Source organism: Electrona antarctica, assembly GCF_951216825.1.
Source record: "Electrona antarctica genome assembly, chromosome: 16".
NCBI lineage: Eukaryota > Metazoa > Chordata > Actinopteri > Myctophiformes > Myctophidae > Electrona > Electrona antarctica.
In genome coordinates, this window is record NC_136797.1 from 24,934,507 (window position 1) to 24,961,013 (window position 26,507).

The following is a 26,507-nucleotide window of genomic DNA, read 5'->3' on the forward strand; positions in this document are numbered from 1 at the left end:
ACATAACTTACAGCAAGGTTACAAGTTGTCAGTGGACAAATGAGCATGTTATACCCCCAGCCATACTCGACCCACTGGAATATTTTGCCAGCCATGTACTTAGTGATACACTGTGAACCGCTCTCGGTTTGCGCTTGGATGGCTTATATTTATACTCATTATATCAGGTCACAGCTAAAGAAGTCAGGCACAGCATTTTGGCAAAACTGACTCAATTGCAGCAACTATTGTCCAACTATTACTAACCCTAATTGTAACCCTAACTCAGTATTAACCAGTCACGTAAAAGTCAGTTTCACAATGGCTTTGCTTCAGCGGGAGTAAAGAGGATAGTAAAGAGGATAGACACACACACGCGCACGTGCACACGCACACGCACACACACACACTTAGGCCTAGCGGCGCAAACACGTCTGACTGTAAATGTAATTAGTCAGAGCCTATCTAGCTTGCTGCATGCTTAGCAGAAGCAAGGGGCCAGTGAGGCTATTCAACGTTGAAGGTCTGGGTCCTAGTGGTAGGAGGAGGGACTACAGGCGGACCCGTGGATTCATGACCGGGAAACCCCGTGCAGCTGGGCTTTAACATTGAGCGCTCGGTTGCATACGTCACTCCGGACCTCAAAGTTGAGGTCCGGAGGAGGGACTTCCGGCAGTCTTCCGGGTGCTTCAAAACGCCACTGAGCAACTTCCACTGACATGAATAGCTGGGGGGGCGGAGCTTCGCGCCAGTTCAGTCTCTATCCTTTATATACTCCTGCATAGCCTGCATAGCGTTCACATGGCTCGCTTGATTGAGTGATTAAAATAGCATTACGTGTCGAGTCCAGTACTGTAAATACAAATATTGAACTGAACATTTTTCTCCTAAAAAGGAGGTGATTGGTTTAATTGAAGAGGGGCTGTCTCCATGCAATGTGTTGTAGTGGGCTAAAAACAGACACGGACTAGTAATGAACATTGCCCCTATAGCCTCTATATGTGAGGTATTGAGTTGGCATGAAGGCCCTTTGGCAGTGTCATGGGCTCCCGTCCCACACACAGGATAGTATACAATAGCCATCACTCACTGGCACTTAATTATTGATGCTAATTCACGCTATTGGATCATTAACCCCTTTTGGGCGGGAACCCCTTTTGGTGTTTTAAACTATAATTTAGCTATTGAAAAATAGCAGATCTACAAGCTCGTAGCGCGCCACCGAGTGGCGCGCAACGAGCTTGTAGGTCTGCTATTTTTTTTAAATCGTGAAAATGTGGCACGAATCTTTGAATATATATTCTTTCAGAGCGAACGTTTTGAACTCAAATTTTTGCTTCTGGGGGGTCCTAAGAACAACACATTTTCAGATGGGGGTCGGCGGCCAATTACATAACATTTTTGGGGTCCTTGATATGAAATATTAACAGGTTTTTCAGAAAACTGTCATGATTTAGAAGACATTTTGTGTCAGGTCTAAATGGGTTAAAGAGCATATATACCGATTCTTCTGCGCGCACACCACCTCCCATCCCCCAGGAGGACGACACACCACCTCCCATCCCCCAGGAGGACACACCACCTCCCATCCCCCAGGAGGACACACCACCTCCCATCCCCCAGGAGGACACACCACCTCCCATCCCCATGAGGACGACACCACCTCCCATCCCCATGAGGACACACCACCTCCCATCCCCATGAGGACGACACCACCTCCCATCCCCATGAGGACACACCACCTCCCATCCCCATGAGGACACACCACCTCCCATCCCCATGAGGACGACACACCACCTCCCATCCCCATGAGGACACACCACCTCCCATCCCCATGAGGACACACCACCTCCCATCCCCATGAGGACCACACCACCTCCCATCCCCATGAGGACACACCACCTCCCATCCCCATGAGGACACACCACCTCCCATCCCCATGAGGACACACCACCTCCCATCCCCATGAGGACACACCACCTCCCATCCCCATGAGGACCACACCACCTCCCATCCCCATGAGGACGACACTGCACACCACCTCCCATCCCCATGAGGACCACACCACCTCCCATCCCCATGAGGACGACACTGCACACCACCTCCCATCCCCATGAGGACCACACTGCACACCACCTCCCATCCCCATGAGGACCACACCACCTCCCATCCCCATGAGGACGACACTGCACACCACCTCCCATCCCCATGAGGACCACACCACCTCCCATCCCCATGAGGACGACACTGCACACCACCTCCCATCCCCATGAGGACGACACTGCACACCACCTCCCATCCCCATGAGGACACACCACCTCCCATCCCCATGAGGACACACCACCTCCCATCCCCATGAGGACACACCACCTCCCATCCCCATGAGGACGACACACCAACTCCCATCCCCATGAGGACGACACACCACCTCCCATCCCCATGAGGACCACACCACCTCCCATCCCCATGAGGACGACACTGCACACCACCTCCCATCCCCATGAGGACGACACTGCACACCACCTCCCATCCCCATGAGGACGACACTGCACACCACCTCCCATCCCCATGAGGACACACCACCTCCCATCCCCATGAGGACGACACACCACCTCCCATCCCCATGAGGACGACACACCACCTCCCATCCCCATGAGGACGACACACCACCTCCCATCCCCATGAGGACGACACACCACCTCCCATCCCCATGAGGACGACACTGCACACCACCTCCCATCCCCATGAGGACGACACTGCACACCACCTCCCATCCCCATGAGGACGACACTGCACACCACCTCCCATCCCCATGAGGACGACACTGCACACCACCTCCCATCCCCATGAGGACGACACTGCACACCACCGCCCATCCCCATGAGGACGACACTGCACACCACCGCCCATCCCCATGAGGACGACACACCACCTCCCATCCCCATGAGGACGACACTGCACACCACCTCCCATCCCCATGAGGACGACACACCACCTCCCATCCCCATGAGGACGACACACCACCTCCCATCCCCATGAGGACGACACACCACCTCCCATCCCCATGAGGACGACACACCACCTCCCATCCCCATGAGGACGCACACCACCTCCCATCCCCATGAGGACGACACACCACCTCCCATCCCCATGAGGACGACACACCACCTCCCATCCCCATGAGGACGACACACCACCTCCCATCCCCATGAGGACGACACACCACCTCCCATCCCCATGAGGACGACACACCACCTCCCATCCCCATGAGGACGACACACCACCTCCCATCCCCATGAGGACGACACTGCACACCACCTCCCATCCCCATGAGGACGACACTGCACACCACCTCCCATCCCCATGAGGACGACACTGCACACCACCTCCCATCCCCATGAGGACGACACTGCACACCACCGCCCATCCCCATGAGGACGACACTGCACACCACCGCCCATCCCCATGAGGACGACACACCACCTCCCATCCCCATGAGGACGACACTGCACACCACCTCCCATCCCCATGAGGACGACACACCACCTCCCATCCCCATGAGGACGACACACCACCTCCCATCCCCATGAGGACGACACACCACCTCCCATCCCCATGAGGACGACACACCACCTCCCATCCCCATGAGGACGCACACCACCTCCCATCCCCATGAGGACGACACACCACCTCCCATCCCCATGAGGACGACACACCACCTCCCATCCCCATGAGGACGACACACCACCTCCCATCCCCATGAGGACGACACACCACCTCCCATCCCCATGAGGACGACACACCACCTCCCATCCCCATGAGGACGACACACCACCTCCCATCCCCATGAGGACACCACCTCCCATCCCCATGAGGACGACACACCACCTCCCATCCCCATGAGGACACCACCTCCCATCCCCATGAGGACGCACACCACCTCCCATCCCCATGAGGACACCACCTCCCATCCCCATGAGGACGCACACCCAGGGCTCGACAGTGCGACTAGGTACTCGCATTTGCGAGTTAAAATATCACCGTGCGAGTTGTCAAATTCACTTTGTAGCACCCGTGCGACTACAGAATTTGACCGTTCAATCGTGATAAAGACATGGCTCTACAGCAAGTGCACAGTCTATAGTCGCGGTTCTATACCTACATTTATATTTATATAGTACGGCGGTGTCGTTCGCCAAAAAGAGCAGATCTACAAGCTAACAACGTGTCGAGACTCAATGCGGCGTTCATTTGAAGATCTGTCCCTTTTGCTCCCACCGCCCCGCCCCTCCATGTGTTGCTGTTCAGTACTTCTCTTCCCTGTCAGCAGCGAACGCAGCAGGATAGCATGATAGCACAGAAGGAGTTGCTAGGACCCCGACACGTTGAATACTAAAGTTATTTGGAAAGTTTAATGTTCAAACATCACTCTATAACTTTTAACCAAACGTGGGTGAAACAGCGTGCGGCCGTGCACGCAAAGAGTGCACGTGTGCACGTGTGCACGGATTCTACCAAAACAACCATCGCTCAGCACCTCGCTTACAAAATCGTGTGCGCAGCGCAAATGATAATACGAATGACCGACTTGGCTGGGTACATATTAAGTCAGTAGCCTGCATAACGAGCGACGGAGAAAAGGCAAAGATCCCCCCACTACCTCCTTCCACCACGCCGAGGTGTATAGCCTATGTACGATGGTCTGAACTGAAGCAGTCAAAGCCAAGGAGAATGTTACAATACTAATAGTACCATCGAGTAGCCTGCGCCCTGCACCGAATCTCACACGATAGAACAGCAGGATAAAAACGGATAGAAAGTCTGTCTGTCCATACATGAGCAACATAAAATTAATTGATTATCCATCTATCTATCCATCTATCCCTCTATCTATTTGCATAAAAAACTAATAGACTATCAGCATAAAAACAAATTGATTATATAGATTATATAAAAACAAACAAATCCAGATGAATATCAATATTGTGATCATTTCTGAAAGATTTTTCATATTGCCCGCCCCCTACCTCATATCACTGTATTAAAGAAAAATCACACCTGTGTGAAGTGAGGGGCGCTCTTATCATCATACATCATCATGAATCATCTCATATTGGCCAATCAGAATGCCTGTTGCCTGTGATTGGTTAGCTGATTTGCTCGTTTACATATGACATACATTGTCCTTTCAATGTCAATGGCGTTTAATGTTTTGATGTTTAATTTACGTCATATTTAGCGGAATTTTGACCTAATTTCTCCTTTCATTGTCAAGATATTGAGACGTGTTGGGACTACAGCTGTATATAGGAGGGGCTAGCGCCCCTCAAAAACACATTATTTGATAACTTTTCATCGTGCTCCTAAAATAATTTGTGTGCTACTAGATTTTTCAACTTAGTCGCACACGTGCTACTTGGAAAAATGCTAAGCGTCGAGCCCTGCGCACACCACCTCCCATCCCCATGAGGACGACACTGCACACCACCTCCCATCCCCATGAGGACGACACACCACCTCCCATCCCCATGAGGACGACACACCACCTCCCATCCCCATGAGGACGACACTGCACACCACCTCCCATCCCCATGAGGACGACACTGCACACCACCTCCCATCCCCATGAGGACGACACTGCACACCACCTCCCATCCCCATGAGGACGACACTGCACACCACCTCCCATCCCCATGAGGACGACACTGCACACCACCTCCCATCCCCATGAGGACGACACTGCACACCACCGCCCATCCCCAAGAGGACGACACTGCACACCACCGCCCATTCCCATGAGGACGACACACCACCTCCCATCCCCATGAGGACGACACACCACCTCCCATCCCCATGAGGACGACACTGCACACCACCTCCCATCCCCATGAGGACGACACACCACCTCCCATCCCCATGAGGACGACACACCACCTCCCATCCCCATGAGGACGACACACCACCTCCCATCCCCATGAGGACGACACACCACCTCCCATCCCCATGAGGACGCACACCACCTCCCATCCCCATGAGGACGACACACCACCTCCCATCCCCATGAGGACGACACACCACCTCCCATCCCCATGAGGACGCACACCACCTCCCATCCCCATGAGGACGCACACCACCTCCCATCCCCATGAGGACGACACACCACCTCCCATCCCCATGAGGACGACACACCACCTCCCATCCCCATGAGGACGACACACCACCTCCCATCCCCATGAGGACGCACCACCTCCCATCCCCATGAGGACGCACACCACCTCCCATCCCCATGAGGGCGACACACCACCTCCCATCCCCATGAGGACGACACACCACCTCCCATCCCCATGAGGACGACACACCACCTCCCATCCCCATGAGGACACACCACCTCCCATCCCCATGAGGACCACCTCCCATCCCCATGAGGACGACACTGCAGTGTCGGGTTTGCATGCATGGAGCTGCTGCAGAATGTTTTTTAGTGGTGCTAGTCACTCCTATAGACAGCAATGTGTGTCCACATATATGTCTGTCCCTGTGTCCGTCTCATGTCTGTCCCTGTGTCTGTCTCTGTGTCTGTCCCTGTGTCTGTCTCTGTGTCTGTCCCTGTGTCTGTCTCTGTGTCTGTCCCTGTGTCCGTCTCTGTGTCTGTCCCTGTGTCCGAGTACGGAAATAGCGTCACTGTTGCGCAGCCTAACACACGCACACGGCCACACGCACACGCACACGCACACACAGGCCAGGGAGGAGAGATTGTACAGTACAGTACAGTACAGTACAGTACAGTACAGTACAGTACAGTACAGTACAGTACAGTACAGTACAGTACAGTACAGTACAGTATTAGCCTCAGTAGCCAGGCTTTTATTTTCATTCGCTACGGCTCAAAAACTGAAAGCCTGGGGCAACGTCAAGCCCCCCAGTGAGGCTCTCCAGCGTTGCAGCACTCGGCCCTAGTGGTTGGAGCGTGAACTGCAGGCGGACCCGTGGATTCATGACAAGGAAAACCCCGTGCAGCTGGGCTTTAACATTGAGCGCTCGGTTGCACTTCCGCATTTGACCACCAAAGTTTGGTGGTCAAATGCGGAAGTAGAGCGTTCTTCCGGGTACTTCAAAACGCCACTGAGCAACTTCCACTGAAATGAATAGCGGTGGGGGCGCGGCTATCGCTCCGGTTCAGTCTCTATCCTTGTATTACTCTATGGGGAACATGAGACATTTCCTGGTCTAGGAGTGGGAGTGAACTACAGTGCAGAGGGGCGTCGCTCTCAATGTAATGACGTCAGTTTCTTCCGCCGTTTTCTACCAGGGAGGGGAGGGGCGGAGGGGGGCAGGTCTCTGATCGGTGAACCAATATTTCTCCAGCGCTTGCTCCACGTGCGCCTGCCCCTCTAGACCAGAGACCACGCTGGCTGGGCCAGGCTAAGTGTACAGTATACAGCACAAGTATACAGTACAGCATCACTCAGTTCAGACAGGTCTGATTTTTACATTAATCAGAGAGGAATCCCTGCTCATCTCTACACCTCAATCACCTCTCAGTCTACTGATAGATCCTACAAGCAGAGTGGGCGCAGGCAGCGACTGCATATATGTGACCGAGCCTGGCAAAATGGTCCTCATCTCGCCAATAATGAAAAGGCAGAAAATCGCTAAATAAACTTGATTTTCTTTTGTGTGTGATTTTCGTTTTTTTCATATTAACACAGTTTGAATGTTGAAAAAGGTTTTCAAACAAGCATAGTTTCACAAGTCAAACTATGCTCGTTCCCAACCTAGAGTATCATCATTTGTATTTAAAAGTCTAATTTATACTTGGTTGCATGTCGGCGCAGCGTACAGTAAAATACAAGCTCACCGTGAACGCGTCACGTGCGTAGCAGCTTGTAGATCTGCTATTTTGCCATAACTCTATGCCAGTGTGGTTCTCAACCAGTGGTCCGGGGACCACCGGTGGTCCTTGAGAGGGCTCCAGGTGGTCCCCATGGCTAAATGATGGAGAGTTGGTAACCAAATGGACCCTTATAGATCTTTAACTCGGGTCCATTCGGTTTCATGTTAAGCTCTCAAGAGTTACATTATTGTTAAAGGACCACTTCACCACTTTTCAACTTCTCTTCCTATAATTGGTCCTCACTAATGATCATGATAAAATACCGCAATTTTTTTCTACTCAATCTGTGTCTCATAGGAGGGCTGTGGGCAGTTCAGAAACCCGTCCACCAGTGACATCATCGATGGGGATTTCAAGCCAATAGAAACTACAGGCTTTCTTTTCCGGAAAAGTTGCAATGCAAAAATGGAAGCCATCGTTCTCACGATAATAAAAATCTAAATATATTTTAAAACAAATATTGTTTAAAAAAAAATCTGCCTAACGATGATGTCACTGGTGGACGGATGTCTGAACTGCCCACAGCCCTCCTATGAGACACAGACCTAGCAGAAAAGAATTGTGGTGTTTTATCATGAACATTAGTGAGGACCAATTATATGAAGAGATGTTGAAAAGTGGTGAAGTGGTCCTTTAAACATCTGCATTACTTAATTTACAAGAAGTCTACACAATTTGGTGAATGCAGAAGAATTGTTATTTTGATCAACGTTTGCCAAAAGCATGGACAAAATCGTATCCAACGAAAACAAATTTTTATATTCTTTGGCTTTGGGTCTGAGAGGCTAAAATTTCATGGTGGTCCCTCATCCGTATATACGTGGCTCAAATGCCGAATAAAAAAATGGGACTTCATATGAAAAAGGTTGAAAAACAACTACTGCCCAATGCCCATGATGCAAAGTAGGCTACCGGTATGTATAAATGAAAATGAGGCTATGATATTATTGACCAGGCTACAGTAGTATACACACACACACACACACACACACACACACACACACACACACACACACACGCACACACAATCCAAATCCAATCCATGTTGTGATGTCATGCTCCCATCAGTGCGTTTGGCGCATGGATGGAGGAGGATGGAGTTCCGGCCGCTCTGCCGTGGACGGACTAAAAGGCACTTCATGAATAATTTATATTTTTTCCGTGTTCGTTGCCGTAGCCTACTGTATGGCAGCCAGGCAGCAAATGTATCTACGTCGTCCGAAAAATAAATAAATAACCCGAATCAAATCGATAATGCGCGAATAATATATATATACGGTTCTCTATACGGTTCAAATTTCACAATACTTGGCAAATATAGCCTAATATAAGTCGAAACTCGAAGCTGGCGTTGCAATGTGAAGCAGTCAGTCATGGAGCACGGGTGTATTTACAGTAAAGTCCACTCTAGCCTGACGACTTGTGGATTCATTAACAAAAACAAATCCTCGTGATGGACAAATCCAAATCCAATGTAAACCATGTGAACAGGAACATAGTGATCCAGACTGGCAACTTTACGCGCAAAATTAGGCTGCATATGGTGAGGGGGGGGGGGGGGGGGCGTAATTCATTGCAATTGCACCGTTTTTTTCGTTGGAAGATTCTTCACCGCTACAGTATTTAAGCATAAACCTGTAATAATGTAGGTCTATTTACTGCTGCAAGACGCGCAGCTGCTTAGTTTGCACGGCGACGACGAGAGAAACAGCTTTATATATTATTAAACTAGACACACGTGTGACGGCTGTACTAATCAAGTAAACAATTAAAAGGCATTTACCGTTGGTTGAAAGTTAGCAGTTTGTTATTCGCTGGATCCACGCTGTTCATGTCCCCCACAGACAGTCAGCAGGTCTATATAGTCTCTGTGCTCCCTCTGGTCTCTGTCTCAAGACACTAGTCACAGAATAAAGCATCAGTGCATGATGTGATGTGATGGTCATGGACACACCGCTCAGCTGTATGTGTCTGTCTGTCTGATGGGCTTTGCTGCAGCTTTCAGAAGAGCATGTGAAGGCTGCTTTTCCTATTGATAACACTAGTGTTTACGTTCTCTCTCTCTCTCTCTGTGTGTGTGTGTGTGTGTGTGTGTGTGCGCGCATGTGTCAGGTAGGTAGGCTATACACATTGCGTGTGTAGTGTACCATACACACTTTGCACAGAGCCATAGCCCTACCCCCCTCATTCATTCTCTCTCTCTCTCTCTCTCTCTCTCTCTCTCTCTCCAGTTATATGTTCCTGTTCATTTCTTTGCATAGCCAGCCAGGACAATGTTAGAGAACGTGGTCGTCTCTGAGGTAAGCATGATGATGACAAATTTGTAAGACACAACTTATTGGATTTGTGTGTATAATGCACGTGCGTGCCGTGCGTGTATAAACAGGAACTTGTGTGTCATATAACTATAAGCATCTTGCACTGCTGGACTATATTATAGAACTTGAGAGTGAGGGATGGCCTGGCCCTGACCACACCCACGGCTTGTCAAACAGAAAAGCACTCACACAGCTGTGTGGGGTAGTATGAGTGCACAGCACGCACGCACACACGCAAAGTGTCACACAGCTATAGCTAGCTCGACAAAAGATATATATATATATATATATACTGTACAATACATGGTTAAAATGGTGGTTAAAATGATTGTGATGCTGTGTTAGCCCATTTTATGAAAAACCTGTTTCAGTCAAGTTCTCAAATATTTCCATGTCAAGGACCCCCAAAAGCGATTTGAGTTAAAAACGTTTTTTTTCTCCAAAAATAGCAGATCTACAAGCTTGCATGAGCTTGTTAGATCTGCTATTTTTCAACCGCTAAAGAAGTATAACATAATCCTTAAAACACCAAAAGGGGTTCCCGTTCCTGAATGTGTTAACTATAGTAAACCACATTTGTCTGGTCAATATAATCCCACTCAAGCCATGCCGTGGAGATGTAATCAGCCATAACATCATCTTCTGCATGCTGCCTCCCTTGCCGTTTCCATAATATCTTTATATCTCTTCCATATCAGGCCTCTTCTTTTTGGTTTGTTTTTACAGCGAGCAGTCTAACACAGTTGACTTTTTTTTAAGTCTGCTCTGAAGAAGGCTATACTGCCGAAACGCGTCAGCGTTCTCAAATAAACACGAAAATTGCATCTGAGCCAGTCTTTTATTTTTGGAGCGCCGCTTTTTTTCCTGAGTTATGAGTTATTTTCAAAGCTGAGCACCCACTGCCTTAATTTTGGGCGGGAACCCCTTTTGGTGTTTTAAGCATTACGTTATACTTTAGCTATTGCAAAATAGCAGATCTACAAGCTCATAGCGCGCCACCGAGTGGCGCGCTACAAGCTTGTAGGTCTGCTATTTTTGAAAAATCGTGAAAATGCGGCAAAGATCTTTGAAAATTGAACATATATTCTTTCAGAAGACTTTTTCTTTTCGACGTTAGGCCTAAATGGGTTAACCAAAGAGCAGTCTCCAGAAGAAGCGCACTTGTTTTTTCTTTCTTTATCAGTCTAACACTATGTTTCTCAAAGTGAGGACCCCCCCCCCCCCATAGGTCCTTGAGGGGGTTCTAGGAGGAGGGTCCCGAGCAATATGTGTAACAAAAATATAGCTAAAACAACAAGCTCACAGCATGTCACATCATGACCTGTTGTGAGCTTGTAGATCGGCTATTTTTGTGCGACACCAGCGCAGCACGACAAGGGCTTAAAGTGCCTAAATACACTCGTTATAACTAGAGATGTCCCGATACTGTATCGGGACATCTCTAGTTATAACGAGTGTATTTAGGCATGTATCGGAAAAGTATCGGTAGCGGCACTTATTTGTCATATCGGGCCATATCGGTATCGGCGAATATGCCAGTCTAACCACCGATCCAACACGGGTAAGGGGTTGACACTATGGCAAGTAAACAAAATGTTGGGGCATGTGGAGTTTGCTTTTGAGTTGCCCAAATGCAAGTGCACATACTGTATGAGTGAAGGGTCTGCTATAAACACGACACGAGATATATATAGCAAGATATCTATAAAATAAACCCTCCATTAGCGAACGCCCAACCATTAACGTTTATAATGAAACTTGCTCTGCAGTGTGTCCAAACTCTCAGAATAGTAGAAATTGAGGAGGCTGAAGAACAGGCGTGAATAGCAGACCTGTCATGGTCAGACCAAAAACAAACATTTTTGTATTTATATATACAGTATAGTTACTGGGAGGACAAGACATCCAGAAAATAGGAAATGTTTTGGCATAACAAGAATAGTATAGATTCTATGTTGGAAAGGAGGACTATTTCATACTATTTCAACGCACACGGACACAAACAAAACAGATGCACACAAACACCCCCAGACATGCTCTCACACACACACGCACGCACGCACACACGCACACACGCACACACACACACACACACACACACACACACACACACCACCCCGCTCAAAACAACACAAAAACACACAGGATAGCAGGTGAAATGTGACCCAAGTTAAATCTGATACCTACACAATAGCGACCTGCCTCTGGCTTAGTCACACACACACACACACACACACACACGCATGCAGGCACACACGCACGCACACGCGCGCACACAGACACGACATCACAAAGAGTGCTGGAATGTTCAGCTCAGGCTACATGGCACTCGAGTTGCTCATTCATTTTTAATGAATAGAAAACACCCCCCCCCCACACACACACACACACACACACACACACACACACACACACACACACACACACACACCCGGCCCCAATACAAAAATAGTAAACTACTATGCTACTACCAACCGTGGGAAACAATGCACACTTGATATTTAGCGTGTTTCAGTGAATGTGGTTGCCATTAAACCCACGTGAACCCACGTGAAAAATAGCCGATCTAGAAGCTCACGCCGTGTGGGACACGGTGTGAGCTTGTAGATCGCCTATTCGCCGTGTGTGCGTGCGTGTGTGCGTGCGTGCGTGCAGTGGGAAAATACTATGGGACCTAGTATAGAGCCCTGGAGGACGCCGGGTCAACTATGGTAACTACATTTGATATGAGTGGTTAAAAAAAGAAGGCTCAAACCGTGTAATGTAAAAGGTTGATCTGTAATAGGTTATGATATTCCCTGTTCTTGTCTTGTAATGTATCTGGGTCTTATAGAGGAGTCTGTACACCCGGGAGACCAATACCTGGTCAAAATCCTTTTAACCACTGGGAAGAAAGCAATCACAAAGAACTGGCTCAAGACTGACGTGCAAGACTATGAACAATGGCGAACCATCGTAGACAATATTGAGGACATGGAAAAGTTGACATTCAAAATAAGAATAAGAGTAGACCTCTATGAAAAAAGATGGGAAAAATGGTCATTATATAAATGGACAAGAGGTGAAACATAATAGTAATGGAGTAATTTGTTTTTATTTTGTTCTGATTTCTGTGTCTAAGTGGTTGTCGTGAAGTTTGTCTTTGTACTATGTTGTTGTTGTATTGTACTGTTGTTGTCGCTTTTGCTTTTTGTTTATTTGATTGTGTCTGTAAACCCTGAATAAAAACAAAGTTGAAAAAAAAAGGTTGATCTGGTGCCAGGAGGCTATTAGAAAACATTTTCAAACAAGGACCCAGGAATGGAAGGATGATGACACCTTGGTTGTTGTTGTGACGAGATCGAGTTACAAACAAAGCTAACTTGAGATGGTGTGAGAGCGCCAGGGCCTAATGAGAGGTCTATGGGTGGGCACGCATGCACGCACGCACGCACGCACACACACGCACATGCACTCACGTCGCGCAGACACACAATCACACCTTCAACCTGGCGCTTTCGCTATTTGCAGTGGTGGAAAAAGTACTAAGTATCAATACTGCAATGTAGAGACACTACACTACAACATTTTCAAATTCGACACACGCGTTCCACACCCCCATATAGAGTGCAGTGCCCAGTGTCGATCGGTCGGTTGGACCCACAGTCGTCCAGAGCCGCCCCAAAAGGGCCTCTGCCCGGGCTCTGGACAGGGCCCCTGCTCAGGGTCCATATATGGAGCTGGCCTGTTCTGACATCATTCTGACTATTTGGGCATGCCTGACAAAGAACTCCATACATGGGCATAAAAGGGACACAGACATAATATCTGGCTGGGTGGATTAATTTCCAACTTGCATCGTTCCAAGTCGTCCAGTGCCCAATGGGCACCGCTGTAGAGGCTCCAACGGGCACCGCTCTAGTGTACAAAATGTACAGTATACAAATCTATTGAAAATAGCAGATCTACAAGCTTGTAGATCGGTTATTTTGAAATGGCCGAAATGTGTGTATAGGACTGAAGTGGGTAATGTTTTGTAATAATAATCAAACTCTACAAAGTTTCGCGGATCCGGAAGTAGTCTTATCACTAGCTGTCAGCCTGTCACCGACACCCCACTATACTTGCTAGACAGCTGCGGAGAATGGATAAAATCAACCCCGGTCCGAAAAAACTTTATACGGACAAAATATCCAGCGGCAGTGTGCAAAACGTCATTGACATAAAGTGAGGTTTATTTACGTCCTCTGAAATTCGCTCTGATATTGAGCAGAAAAAAAATAACGCACCAGTGTGCAAACACCGTATAACTAAACCTTAATAATTGTGTAAAAGTATAAGTTTTGCCTCTGAGATGTAGTGGAGCCGAAGTAAAAACAAATACTCCGGGCCAGTAAAGTAAATGTATACGGTAGTTACTTTCCACCCACTGGCGCACCATGTGTTGTATGACAAAGTGTACAGTAATACAGCTTCCTTATTGTCGTCTCTCAAAGAGGAGACGTGTTCCTTTTTGTAAGAGAACTGCTGTTTTCTGTCTATAGGACAGCTGGTCGTCCTCGAAAGCAGGCATCTCAATCCTCCATACATCATCGGGCTGGCAGTTACTTTCCGCCCCCCCGCATCTTTCTTTAGTACATCCACCTAGAGTAGGTGTGGGATTTGATCGATGCAGCCTGTGTGTCGGTTCCCACAGCACAAGTTTGCTGGCTGGGAGGCTGCCAGAGTCCAAAAGGACAGTGACCGCCACCGCCGGTCAGCCCGTCATTCAGTGTTGATTTCGTCGACTAAAACTATGACGGAAAAATGTTCGTCGATATACCTTTTTCCCACTGGCAAAAACGAAATGAAAACCAAACCAAAACTAAGCTACGATGACTAAAACTAAGACTAAATATATTGGCCATTTCGTCAACAAATAACAAATGATAACCACTTGTAGCACATTTAAAAGGCCCGGAATATTTATGTAGGTGCAAGCGCTATAATCAATAATGTTCACAATCCATGTGGGTGGGCCTCATAGCACATTGATATGCGTGTGCGTGTGTGCGTGCGTGCGTGTGCATGCACATGTGCTATGATGAACAGTACAAGCCTTTGAAGTTACATGCTGAGGATCAATAGAGTGTAATCAATAGATCAATATTGTTCTAATCCCCTGAAGCTATGAAGCCTTCTCTCTAGACAGCTGCCACTTAAACTCACTAAGCCATGGTTGACCACACCCCCTTTCCCACACACAGACACACACGCGCACGCACACACGCACGCACACACACACACACACACACACACACAGGGCCTCTGTTACACTGTGTGCATGTGTGTGTGTGTGTGTGTGTGTGTGTGTGTGTGTGTGTGTGTGTGTGTGTGTGTGTGCAAAGCGCTGCGAGCTAATTTCCGCCCGACAACAACTATAATGTAACCTGTCGGTGGAGACGAAGCAATATCAACACTTTGCTTAATTCTACGTCAGTGTATGTAAATTACTGCAATACCCACGGGCAGCCTGCTGGAAGTACAGCTATGCAAATAATGGATTCAAGACATAAAAGCAGGTGCGCTAGCTTCCTCTGAAAACTGCCCCTGGTTAACCCATTTTGGGCGGGAACCCCTTTTGGTGTTTTATAAGCATTGTTATACTTTAGCTATTGAAAAATAGCTACGAGCTACGATCTCATAGCTTGTAGGTCTGCTATTTTTGAAAAATCGTGCAAATGGGGGGGGGGGGGGGGGGGGGCAGTCCCGCCCCCTACCATGGACCAGGAAATGAATCCCAATGCATTTTTCCCATAGACATTTGCAAAAGTATTTATTTAAAGACGGTTACACCACGGACAAAGCCAACTCGAGTCGTGACAACTCATGACAACACAAACAATATTTTGGACCAAACAAATAATTACAAGTTGTAACCTGCCATTTTTTTCTTCTTTCTAATTGTTTTTTCGGCCCCAAAAAATGTGTTTGTTGTCATGATTTGTCACGACTCGAGTTGGCTTTGTCCGCGGCGTAAACGTCTTTAAATAAATACTTTCTGAAATGTCTATGAGGAAAATGAACGGAGAATCATTTCCTGGTCCATGGTAAGGGGCGGGACTGCGACGCTCTATAGCTAGCTAGTCAAACACACAGACTTCATTATATTTCTGGCCATAGGGTCAAAACTTGACTATTGTAACTCCCTCCTCACTGGCCTACCGGCATGTGCACTTAAGCCTCTCCAACTGATCCAAAATGCCGCCAAAATTCTCACACGTCTCCCCCCTTCTCCGCTCCCTCCATTGGCTCCCGGTCGCTGCCCGCACAGAATACAAAACTCTGATTCTGGCATTCAAAGCAACCAAAGGCATGGCTCCCCCATATCTTACAAGTATGATCGAACCCTACAAACCTTCCCGCGCACTCAGATCAGCCAACGCAGGGAAGCTGTAAGTACCTTCACTAAAAACCACACGTCCCAAACTCTCCTCCCTTCTGGCCCCAAAACTATGGAATGCACTTCCCATTACAATCAGAACTGCAGCCTCACTCCCAATCTCATATATTCCACTGTTACGTTCTTAGTTTACGCATGTTTCATGATAACTACTTTTATGTGAGGTATGCCTTGCTTTTTGTTATTGCTTAAATGTAAGTCGCTCTGGATTAAGAGCGTCTGCTAAATGCCTAAATTGTAAATTGTCAGGGAGAGCTGGGACGCTGCCGGAGTCGGGTAGGGGAATGGGTTTTGACATGCATGGGGACAATGTCAGTCAACTGTTAGCCCAACTTATCCTCTGTACTTCCAGGTCCTTTTCTGGGTTTAACCACGTCCACAGCCACTCCTGTGGCTGGTTCTCTCCTAGTATAGCCTGGCTCCAGTCCCTGAATCACTATAATACCACGAGCCATTCAGAAATATGTTCTTCTGGATAAATTAAGTGAAACGAAATGAAAATTCAGGCTGAGTGTCAGCGCTAATGACAGTCCTATTATTCTGTAGGTTACCTAATTACACATCTTTCAAAAAGCAAAAAATAGCTTATATAATAGATAAATATATGGTAATTTGAATTTGTACATATTTAACAGACGTAGGCCTATGCATTTTCCTTTGTATTATGCTTGGATAAATGAAACCCCAATTAACAAAATGGTTAAACAGAATAAATTGTCAGGACATTGCAGGCTATGTAAGGGGGAGGGGAGTGGATTGCCATAAACCATTCAAAGGGGGGCAGGTGACTGGCTACATATCCTAGTGATTGAGTTGTTGATAGGCAAAAGATAACAGCTCCAACCTAATACTTTGGCACAGAGGAATGCGCATTTTTAATTCTCATTTCTAAACGTCTTGGAGCTGGCGGGTGTCCTTTGAGGCGGGGATGGCTAAAACCTCTGAATGAAGTGGGCAAGAGGCAATGTGTGTGTGTGTGTGGGTGTGTGTGTGTGTGTGTGTGTGTGTGTGTGTGTGTGGCAGACTTGTTGATTTAGCGGCCCCAGTGGTTTTCAACCCTTTTCACATCAAGGCCCATTATTTATTCAGCATTTGTTCTACGGACCACCATTTTATGAGATTTAGCTTCTCAGACCCCAAACTAAAGAATATTTTGTTATTGTTGGATAAAATGTTGTCCACAATTCGATGCTTAATTAAGCAATGCAGATGTTTAACAATAATTTAACTCTTAAGAGCGTGAAATGAAACCAAATGGACCCGGTCATTTTACACTCTTGTGAGTTAAAGATCTATAAGTGTCCATTTGGTTACCATCTCTCCACCATTTAAGTTTAACTGGGGACCACCTGGAACCCCCTCAAGGACCACTGGTGGTCCCCGGACCACTGGTTGAAAACCCCTAGCCTATCCATGTGTAACTTCGAGAGCGTATACAAAATTGAAATAATTCTCGTGGGATCTGGCATTTTGGACCTCACTCGAGTTAAAGACCTCACTACAAGGCTATTCTTCTCCATTTATTATTATTTTTTTTTTAATCTTTTTATTCGATTTTCAACAAACATTTCATTGCCCCATAGGCCTAGTACAATGTTTGTACCTCCCCCCAGCAACAAATACAAGTTCATTATTATTCTCTCTCTTTGTCTTTTGTTCTATCAAATTCGAATAACCACAGTTATTTTCCATAAAAAGGCTGCTTGCTACATTTGTGACCTTTTCTGAACCACAAAAGTATAGCACTACCTGTTCGCACGCACGCACACACGCACACGCACACGCACACACACACACACACACACACACACACACACACACACACACACACACACACACACACGGCAGGTCACATGTATCGTATCATTTGGATTCAGAACTCGGGGCCAGCGTGTGCTGCCGTGTCCCAAATGCCAGCAGGTCACCAGAGTGACCACAGCTAAATGTCACTGTATGTCACACGCTGACGATGGATGGCAGGCCTCTCGTTAAACGTGATCAGGTCAATTAACCTTTTGTCTGCAATGATCGGACCAGAACCCCATACCATAGGCTGTGTACGTGTGTGCGCGCGTGTGTGCGTGCGTGCGAGTGTTGTATCGTTGTTGTCAGGCAGAAGGCTTGTATCACCTTTCATCTTTTCAGGCCTTACATGTTTTGTATGCCCTATTTTATATTTGCGCACGCACGCACGCACGCACGCACGCACGCACGCACGCACGCACGCACGCACGCACGCACGCACGCACGCACGCACGCACGCACGCACGCACGCACGCACGCACGCACGCACGCACGCACGCACGCACGCACACACACACACACACACACACACACACACACACACACACACACACACACACACACACACACACACACACACACACACACACACACACACACACACACACACACACACACACACACACACACACACACACACACACACACACACTCCGTTATGATACTTTTTGCTCCACGTGAAGGAAAACACAGGCAGGGCAGTCTACTGAAATGAAAGCAGCAGCCATACACCCATCTTCTTCACTTGCTATTATCATCCCAATAATAGCAGTGTATTCTGTACACACTACCGACCCCCAGTGGTGAAGCATGAAAACACCAGTGTGGCAGTCACTGTGTGCAACACCACACACCAGCAGAGGGAGGGCGGAATCCATTTGACCCGACCGACCGTTGGACTTACTGACCGCCGCGTCGGACTAACGACCGACCGTCGGACTTACTGACCGCCGCGGCGGACTACCGAAATGGATTTCACCCTTGCTGCCAGCACAGTCACTATACAGTCAATGGTGGGAAGTAACTAAGTGCATTCACAGTACTGTACTTACAAGTACAATTTTGAGGCATTTGTACTTTACTTGAGTATTTCCAAATCCCAATACTTTTACTTGTACCTCCACTGCATCTCAGAGGCAAATATTGTACTTAATTACTCCACTATACATTTATTTGACAACTTTAGTAACTACTTACTAGTTACTTTGAATAATATTACAAAACGTACATAAACACTTCAACCCTGTATATATTTTGGCCATTTGAAAATAGGCGATCTACAAGTGTACTTTTACTCAAGTACTCAAGCTACTTTTACTTAAGTAAAACATTTGAGTACTTTTTCCACCACTGACTACAGTACATACATAACACTGACCATGAGTATCATCAGTGATGGAAGAAGTATACACATGTATGACTAAGTAAAAGTATTGATACTTTTACTTAGTCATACATCAGTGTTGTTTTTGGCAGCACATTTTGATTTTAGTTTTAGTCATAGTCTCTTGAATGCTCTTCATTTAGTTTCAGTCACATTTTAGTCACCTGGAATGTTTTAGTGTTAGTCTAGTTTTAGTCGACTAAATCTACAGTTGATTTAGTCGAACAAAATGTGTTTTGGCGGGCCTTGATGCCATCGTAATAACTGTTTTTTTTTTAAATAGCCGATCTACAAGCCCACAATGCGTCGCGCTGCGACGCGTTGTGAGCTTGTAGATCTGCTATTTTCAGCATGCAAACAAGTGTAAAATTACTTATACTGGATCTCTTGTCCACTAGTCCCTTCCTAACATTTTAGTCTAGTTTATATTTGTTGACGAAATCGTCAGTATATTTAGTCTTATAGTTTTAGTCATCATACTGTAGCTTAGTTTTCATGTAGTTTCCATTTAGTTTTCGTCAGTGGAAAAAGGCAGTTGACGAACATTTCTCGTCTTAGTTTTAGTCGACGAAAACAACACTGTCATACATACATCTGAGTACTTCTTCGATCTGAGTCCTTGGGTAAAAGTACTCATTTTAACGTATACAAATCTTTTGATAATAGTCGATGTGACGCGTTTGAAGTGCTTGTAGATCTGCTATTCTCAAAAAGTTGAAATAGGGCTGAAGTGGTTAATGTAGGTTTTGTAATAATAATAATAAAACCCACACATTTACTAGTAACAAAGCTTTTGGAATAATTGTAGTGGAGTAAAAGTACAATGTTTGCATGCAAGTAAAATAAAAGATAGGCCCTAACTCAATATTGTACTTAGTAGGCCAGTGGTTCCCAAACGTTTTCATGTCAAGGACCCCTAAATGGACTATTTATTAGCCTGCGCTGACCCCCATTTGAAAAAATATGCCTGCAGGGACCCCCATAAGAGAAGATTTGTATTACGGTTCTAGCAGTGATTCTCAAACATTTTCATTTCAAGCACCCCCAGTTGGACCTGCATTAGGCTACGGACCCCCATTTAACCCATTCAGGCCTGACCTCGAAATTAAAAAAAAAAATCTTCTAAATCCTCCAGTTTTCTGAAATAAATATTTTCACGATTTTTCAAAAATAGCAGACCTACAAGCTCGTAGCGCGCCACTCGGTGGCGCGCTATGAGCTTGTAGATCTGCTATTTTTCAATAGCTAAATTATAACATAATGTTTAAAACACCAAAAGGGGTTAATGGCATTTTTTATCTCTGGGACCCCCAATTTATATCATAAAATCAATGTTAATTTTAACACTGAGAGTGTACAAATGGAACCAAAACGGACCCGTTATAGCCTTTGCTTTGTACACTCTCTGAGTTACAGACCCATAAGGGTCCATTTTGTTCCTAAATATCATTTAGGTGCAGGGGACCCCCCTGGAACTCCCTCCCTCAAGGACCCCTGGGGGTCCCCGCCGGACCCCACCGCAGTATCTAGGCTACTTGAGTAAATGAGTTATACTTCCACCACTGAGTATCACTGTTACAACTTCTGTGCCACACACAAAATCTGTGCTTACACCCAAACCCCAGCACAATGTTTCCTTTCTTAAATTCATCCTGATAAAGAATATCCAGTCATTATATATTTATCATTATATACTGTATATACCCTATGCTGCTGGTTTTTGTATTGTATTGTCCTTTTTGTTTTTGTATCTATGGTTGTGTATGTTGAGTATGAACCAAGACAAATTCCTATCAACTTGTTGACATGGCAAATAAATTCTTGAATCTTGAATCTTGAATCTATATCATTTAAAAAAAAGCTACAAACAATGAAAAGCATAATCCAATGCTCAAATTCAAACATTTTAAAACCAATTATTTGAATGGAACAAACAGTCGGCAAAAGTGGCCCCCCAGAAAGTTGTGATTCGTTGCCATTCATTCAGCCTGCAGCAGCATAGCATAAATTACTACGTTTCCAGGAAAAGCCTGACCCCTTGTGGTCACACATTTTTATCACGGCTCACCAGAGAATAATGTGTAATGTTTTCTTCATGTGACTACTAAAGTGAGGGGGCTGGCGGTATATATCCTGGTATCACATGATGACAACAGCCTCTCTGTCTGAGAGAGATATGAGTTCATATGCAGGCCATATAAAGTCCCCACTGCAGCTCACTGTGCCTCCTGTAAGTAACTGTAACATCAAGGAACACCTGCTGCTGCCTGCCTGCCACCCACGGACGATGAGTGTCTGTGTGTTTGCACCTGCTTGGAATGGATAAACGCACGCACGCACGCACGCACGCACGCACGCACGCACGCACGCACGCACGCACGCACGCACGCACGCACGCACGCACGCACGCACAAACACACCATAAGCGGGGATAAAACATCCCCAAAGGCTTTAAAAATAGAATGACCAAGGGGGGTAGGCATACATGCCTCTGCTTTTGATACCCCTCCCCCCCGGAGGGATGTATGTGTCCCCTCACCCACCCCGTCCGTCCGTCCGTCCATCCGTCCCTCGAGGCAAGGCAAACCCATGTCTGCATCTGTGGTAGTGTGACAGTAATGCGAGTCTCTAACGACACAATGCGGTTCCAGAAAGGGCAGCCATGCACGGACGGACGGGGTCATTTCTTCTCACCGAGTTGCTCTTTTGCTTCGGAGGGGGGGGGGGGGGGGGGGGGGAGCAACGTTTGTGTCAAACGCAAAAGGGGTCAAGTTCAACTACAAGTTCACCCAGAGATCGTCCACTTCCCAGGGGGTGCCTTTGGGGACAAGGGACAAAATGTGAACGTGATGTGGATCATCGAGAATGGATTTTGAAAATGGCAACAACAAATCTTCAATGGAGTACTGTACTTTGTAGACCGGATTCCCAAGGACTCCTGCTTCTGCTCTACACACCATGTGTCTTCAACGGGGGGGGGGGCCGAGACCCCCTAAGGAGTCTTCAGAGTTACTATACAAGGGGGCTGCCAAATCTTTGTTTGATATGAAGTTTAGTTTTACATTACCACATTGGTGTAGACTATAGTAAAGAGCAAGTACAGAGCCAAATGAGTGAAAATACAGATTAACATGAATCCAGCACATTAAAACCCATTTAGGCCTGACGTCAAAATAAAAAAAGTCTTCTGAAAGAATATATATTCAAAGATTTGTGCCGCATTTTCACGATTTCTCAAAAATAGCGCTATGAGCTTGTAGATCTGCTATTTTTCAATAGCTAAAGTATAACATAATGCTTAGTTAAAACACCAAAAGGGGTTCCCGTCCAGAATGGGTTAAGAGAAAAGATAATGGAAAAAATGATAATGATAATAATTTTGATGAGAGTACTGTCAAACAAGTCTATGAACATTTAAATGTGCAATACAGTACATGAGACAATACAGCAGGGGGTCCCTGATTCATCTCTGCCTCAGCTAAGGGGTCCTTGGGCTGAAAAACACGGTGAAGACCCCTGCTCTCTAAACTAAACATCTTTGTGGTTCGGCTGTTTTCGCAGAATGTTATCCCCAGACGTTCGAGCCTGTATATAGTCGGGGGAATTTCCCTCAAGCAGTTTATTTTAAGAAGGTCCACGACTTCTATTGCTGCAAGCACCGGATCTTTACGACCTCTGCAAAACTGTCAAGAAAAATATCCTATCCTTAATCCCCCCCCCCCCCACCCAACCCACCCCCCTCTATTTCAGAAATACACTTCTAATCTCTCTCCTTCTCGTACTGTACGTCTGCCCCCTTTCTCTGGCTGTTTCTAACCAACTGGAGGTTTTGGCGCGCCTCCCTCAAAACCACAGGGTAAAAATGTACAACAGCAACCCTCTGCCCTTGTCTCTGTGGATCGTTGTAGTAGTGTGTGTGTGCGTGTGTGCGTGTGTGCGTGCGTGCGTGCGTGCGTGCGTGCGTGCGTGCGTGCGTGCGTGTCACTATACTTGTGAGGACCAATTGTCCCCAGAAGTGTAGTAGAATATGAGAAATCGAGTTGTTGTGAGGACAGTTTTCACCTGAAGACAACATGTTATTTTATGGTTAAAAACAAAAAAGATTTGGGAAGTTATTAAGGGGCCCTATCTTGGGCCAAGCTCGCTAAAGCCATGCACTATTTGGGGATTTATTATTGTGCAAAGGGTATGACATTTGTCATTTTGGGCGGGAACCCCTTTTGGTGTTTATAGCATTATGTTACACTTTAGCTATTGAAAAATAGCAGATCTCCAAGCTCATAGCGCGGCACTGAGTGTCGCGCTATGAACTTGTAGGTCTGCTATTTTATCGTGAGAATGTGCCTCAAATCTTTGAATATATATTCTTTAACTCAAATCTTTGCTTCTGGTGGGGGGTCCCTGGAACAACATATTTTCAGATGGGGGTCGACGGCCAAATACATTATAATTGTTGGGGTCCTTGACACGAAATATTGAGAACCAACATAGAGGTTTTTCAGAAAAAAATACATTTTAAAAAGACGTCAGGCCTAAATGGGGTTAACTGTACAATATGCGAAGACATTGAGGGCGGGGTAATAAGCCTAGAACCTTTGGCAGTACATGAATAGTCTGTGGAAGTGTTGGAGGCAAAAGTGTGCTTTTGTGCTGGTAAGAGTAAGAGTGCTGGTAAGCTCGGCCCTAGCAACCAGACACCACGTCCACCATGTTCTGATTCTGGCAGTGGGATGAGGAGCCGCACTGAGGAGCCATAACATTGGACATTACACCCTTGCTTCCTTACCATCTAGCCTTTAGATCACCCGTTACTGATTATGTAGAATTTTATATTATTGCAATTGCGATTCCTTATTTCCTGCACAATGACTAAATGAAACAGAAATGGCGGAAAATTGCTGAAAAATAATGCATCGGTCTGCGAGGACATTTTTGGCTTACATTTAGGAAAAGATTCAGGTTGGGTTTAGGGGTTAGGCATTTAGGGAATTAGGTTTAGGTTAGGGGGTTAGGGTTGGAGTTATATGCCTAATTTGTATACTTACTTGTGTGCCAGTATCGTGCACCGAGCATAGCTGATCTACAAGCCCTTCAACATGTCATGCTGTAACAGGGGTTTGTGCTTGTAGATCAATCATTTTCTAATTTAAGGTTAGGTTTTCAATAGTCTGTGAACTAGCATTCAAATGTTGATGTCCTCACAACTGCTAAATGTATGTGTGTGGGGCCTGGGCCGTGGCTCAATGGTCCAGGCACCTTGGCTGGTAATCCAGTCTGGCAGTGTGCCGCGGGTTCGACTCCCGATCCCGACGGCCTTTACTGCATGTCTTCCCCCCCATCTCTCTCCCCATTTCCTGTCAGCCTACTGTCTGTCCCTCCATACAAAATATAAAATAAAAGGCGAAAGCCACAAAAAAACATTAAAAAGAAAAAATGTATGTGTGTGGGGAGGGGATTACAACTAGATCCTTCTAGCTGTGAGGCGACTATTCTTGAATAGTGGGTCAGCTAATGTTTTGTAATAGTAATCTAAATCTGCAAAGTCAATTGTAGTAGAGTAAAACGTACAATGTTTGCCTCTGAGAGTATAAAGTATCGAAAAATAGAAATACTCTAGTAAAGTAAGTAACTGTACTTCCCACCACCAGTGTTCCATCTCAATCTAAACACACACTATTTTTCTTCTTTTTTTTGGTGCTTGTTGTCACTGACAGCGACTGCGGTCAAAAAAGGGAAGTTTATACAACCCTGAAAAGAAGAAGAAAAAGAGGAAAGAAGGGGGGGGGGGGGGGGGGGGGGGGGGGGGTTCGAGTTATGTCTCTTCTGTGCATGTGGCTTTGTGGCTTTTGAAAGAGCGAATCTGGCCGCGTCTCAAGCAGATACCCGACTAAAATACATCTCCCTCTCCGCGGCGGGCGGTGCTCGGCCTGGGCTGGGACGCTTCCATGTAGTTCAGTGTAACGGGAAACGTTTTTCCAGCCTTCTAAACTTCCCGGAGCAGCAGCAGCAGCAGCAAGCAGCAGCAGCGAGCGCACAGTGCATGTTAACCCATTTCCAGCTGAGACCAGATTCTATACAAATTACTTCTAAATCCTGACAGTTTTCTGAAATACCTTATGTTTCTGTATCAGTGGTTCTCAATATTTCATGTCAAGGACCCCCAAAAATGATATGTAATCCGCCACCGACCCCCCCATCTGAAAATATGTTGTTCCAGGAACCCCTCGGAAGCAAAGATTTGAGTTAAAAACGTTCGCTCTGAAAGAACATAATCAAAGATTTGTGCCACATTTTCACGATTTTTCAAAAATAGCAGACCTACAAGCTCGTAGCGCGCCACTCGGTGGCGCGCTATGAGCTTGTAGATCTGCTATTTTGTCAATAGCTAAAGCATAACATAATGCTAACACCAAAAGGGGTTCCCGCCCAAAATGGATTAATGTGTAGGTATGTGTCTTTAAGACCTAAATGGAAACAGATGTTTTAGTCAAAGAGTAAGAGTTTACATAGGGCTGTAATCAAGCGAGGGGAGCTATTTCTTTTTTCTCCCCCCCCCCCCTTTCTTCGCTATTTGAGTGTATTTTTCTGTGTAAATGAGCCTGGTTGTGCTGCATTGTGTGCAGGGGCTGAACGCAGCTATGCAGCCACCATATGGCAGCGATTACAGCCCAGTGTTTATCATCAGGCCTCACTGAAGGCCTGCACTGT

The 26,507-nt window shown here is 46.4% G+C and overlaps 2 protein-coding genes across 6 annotated transcripts in view; both read right to left on the minus strand.

Annotated features, from left to right (window-relative positions):
• Positions 1 to 26,507, minus strand: part of LOC306939671 (carboxyl-terminal PDZ ligand of neuronal nitric oxide synthase protein) — a 450,703-nt gene that overhangs the window by 279,615 nt on the left and 144,581 nt on the right. The gene's annotated exons all lie outside the window — the stretch shown is intronic.
• The window catches only part of garnl3 (GTPase activating Rap/RanGAP domain like 3), a 157,345-nt gene that overhangs the window by 102,543 nt on the left and 28,295 nt on the right, over positions 1 to 26,507 (minus strand). Inside the window, exon 1 of one of the 5 annotated variants that reach the window (XM_079524324.1) lies at positions 9,657 to 9,890. The exons of the other annotated variants lie outside the window; for them this stretch is intronic. Coding sequence (XP_079380450.1) covers positions 9,657 to 9,706 — 50 coding nt within the window. The 5' untranslated portion in view covers positions 9,707 to 9,890. Of the gene's footprint in view, positions 1 to 9,656; positions 9,891 to 26,507 lie in introns of those variants that run through there. 5 annotated transcript variants of the gene reach the window in all.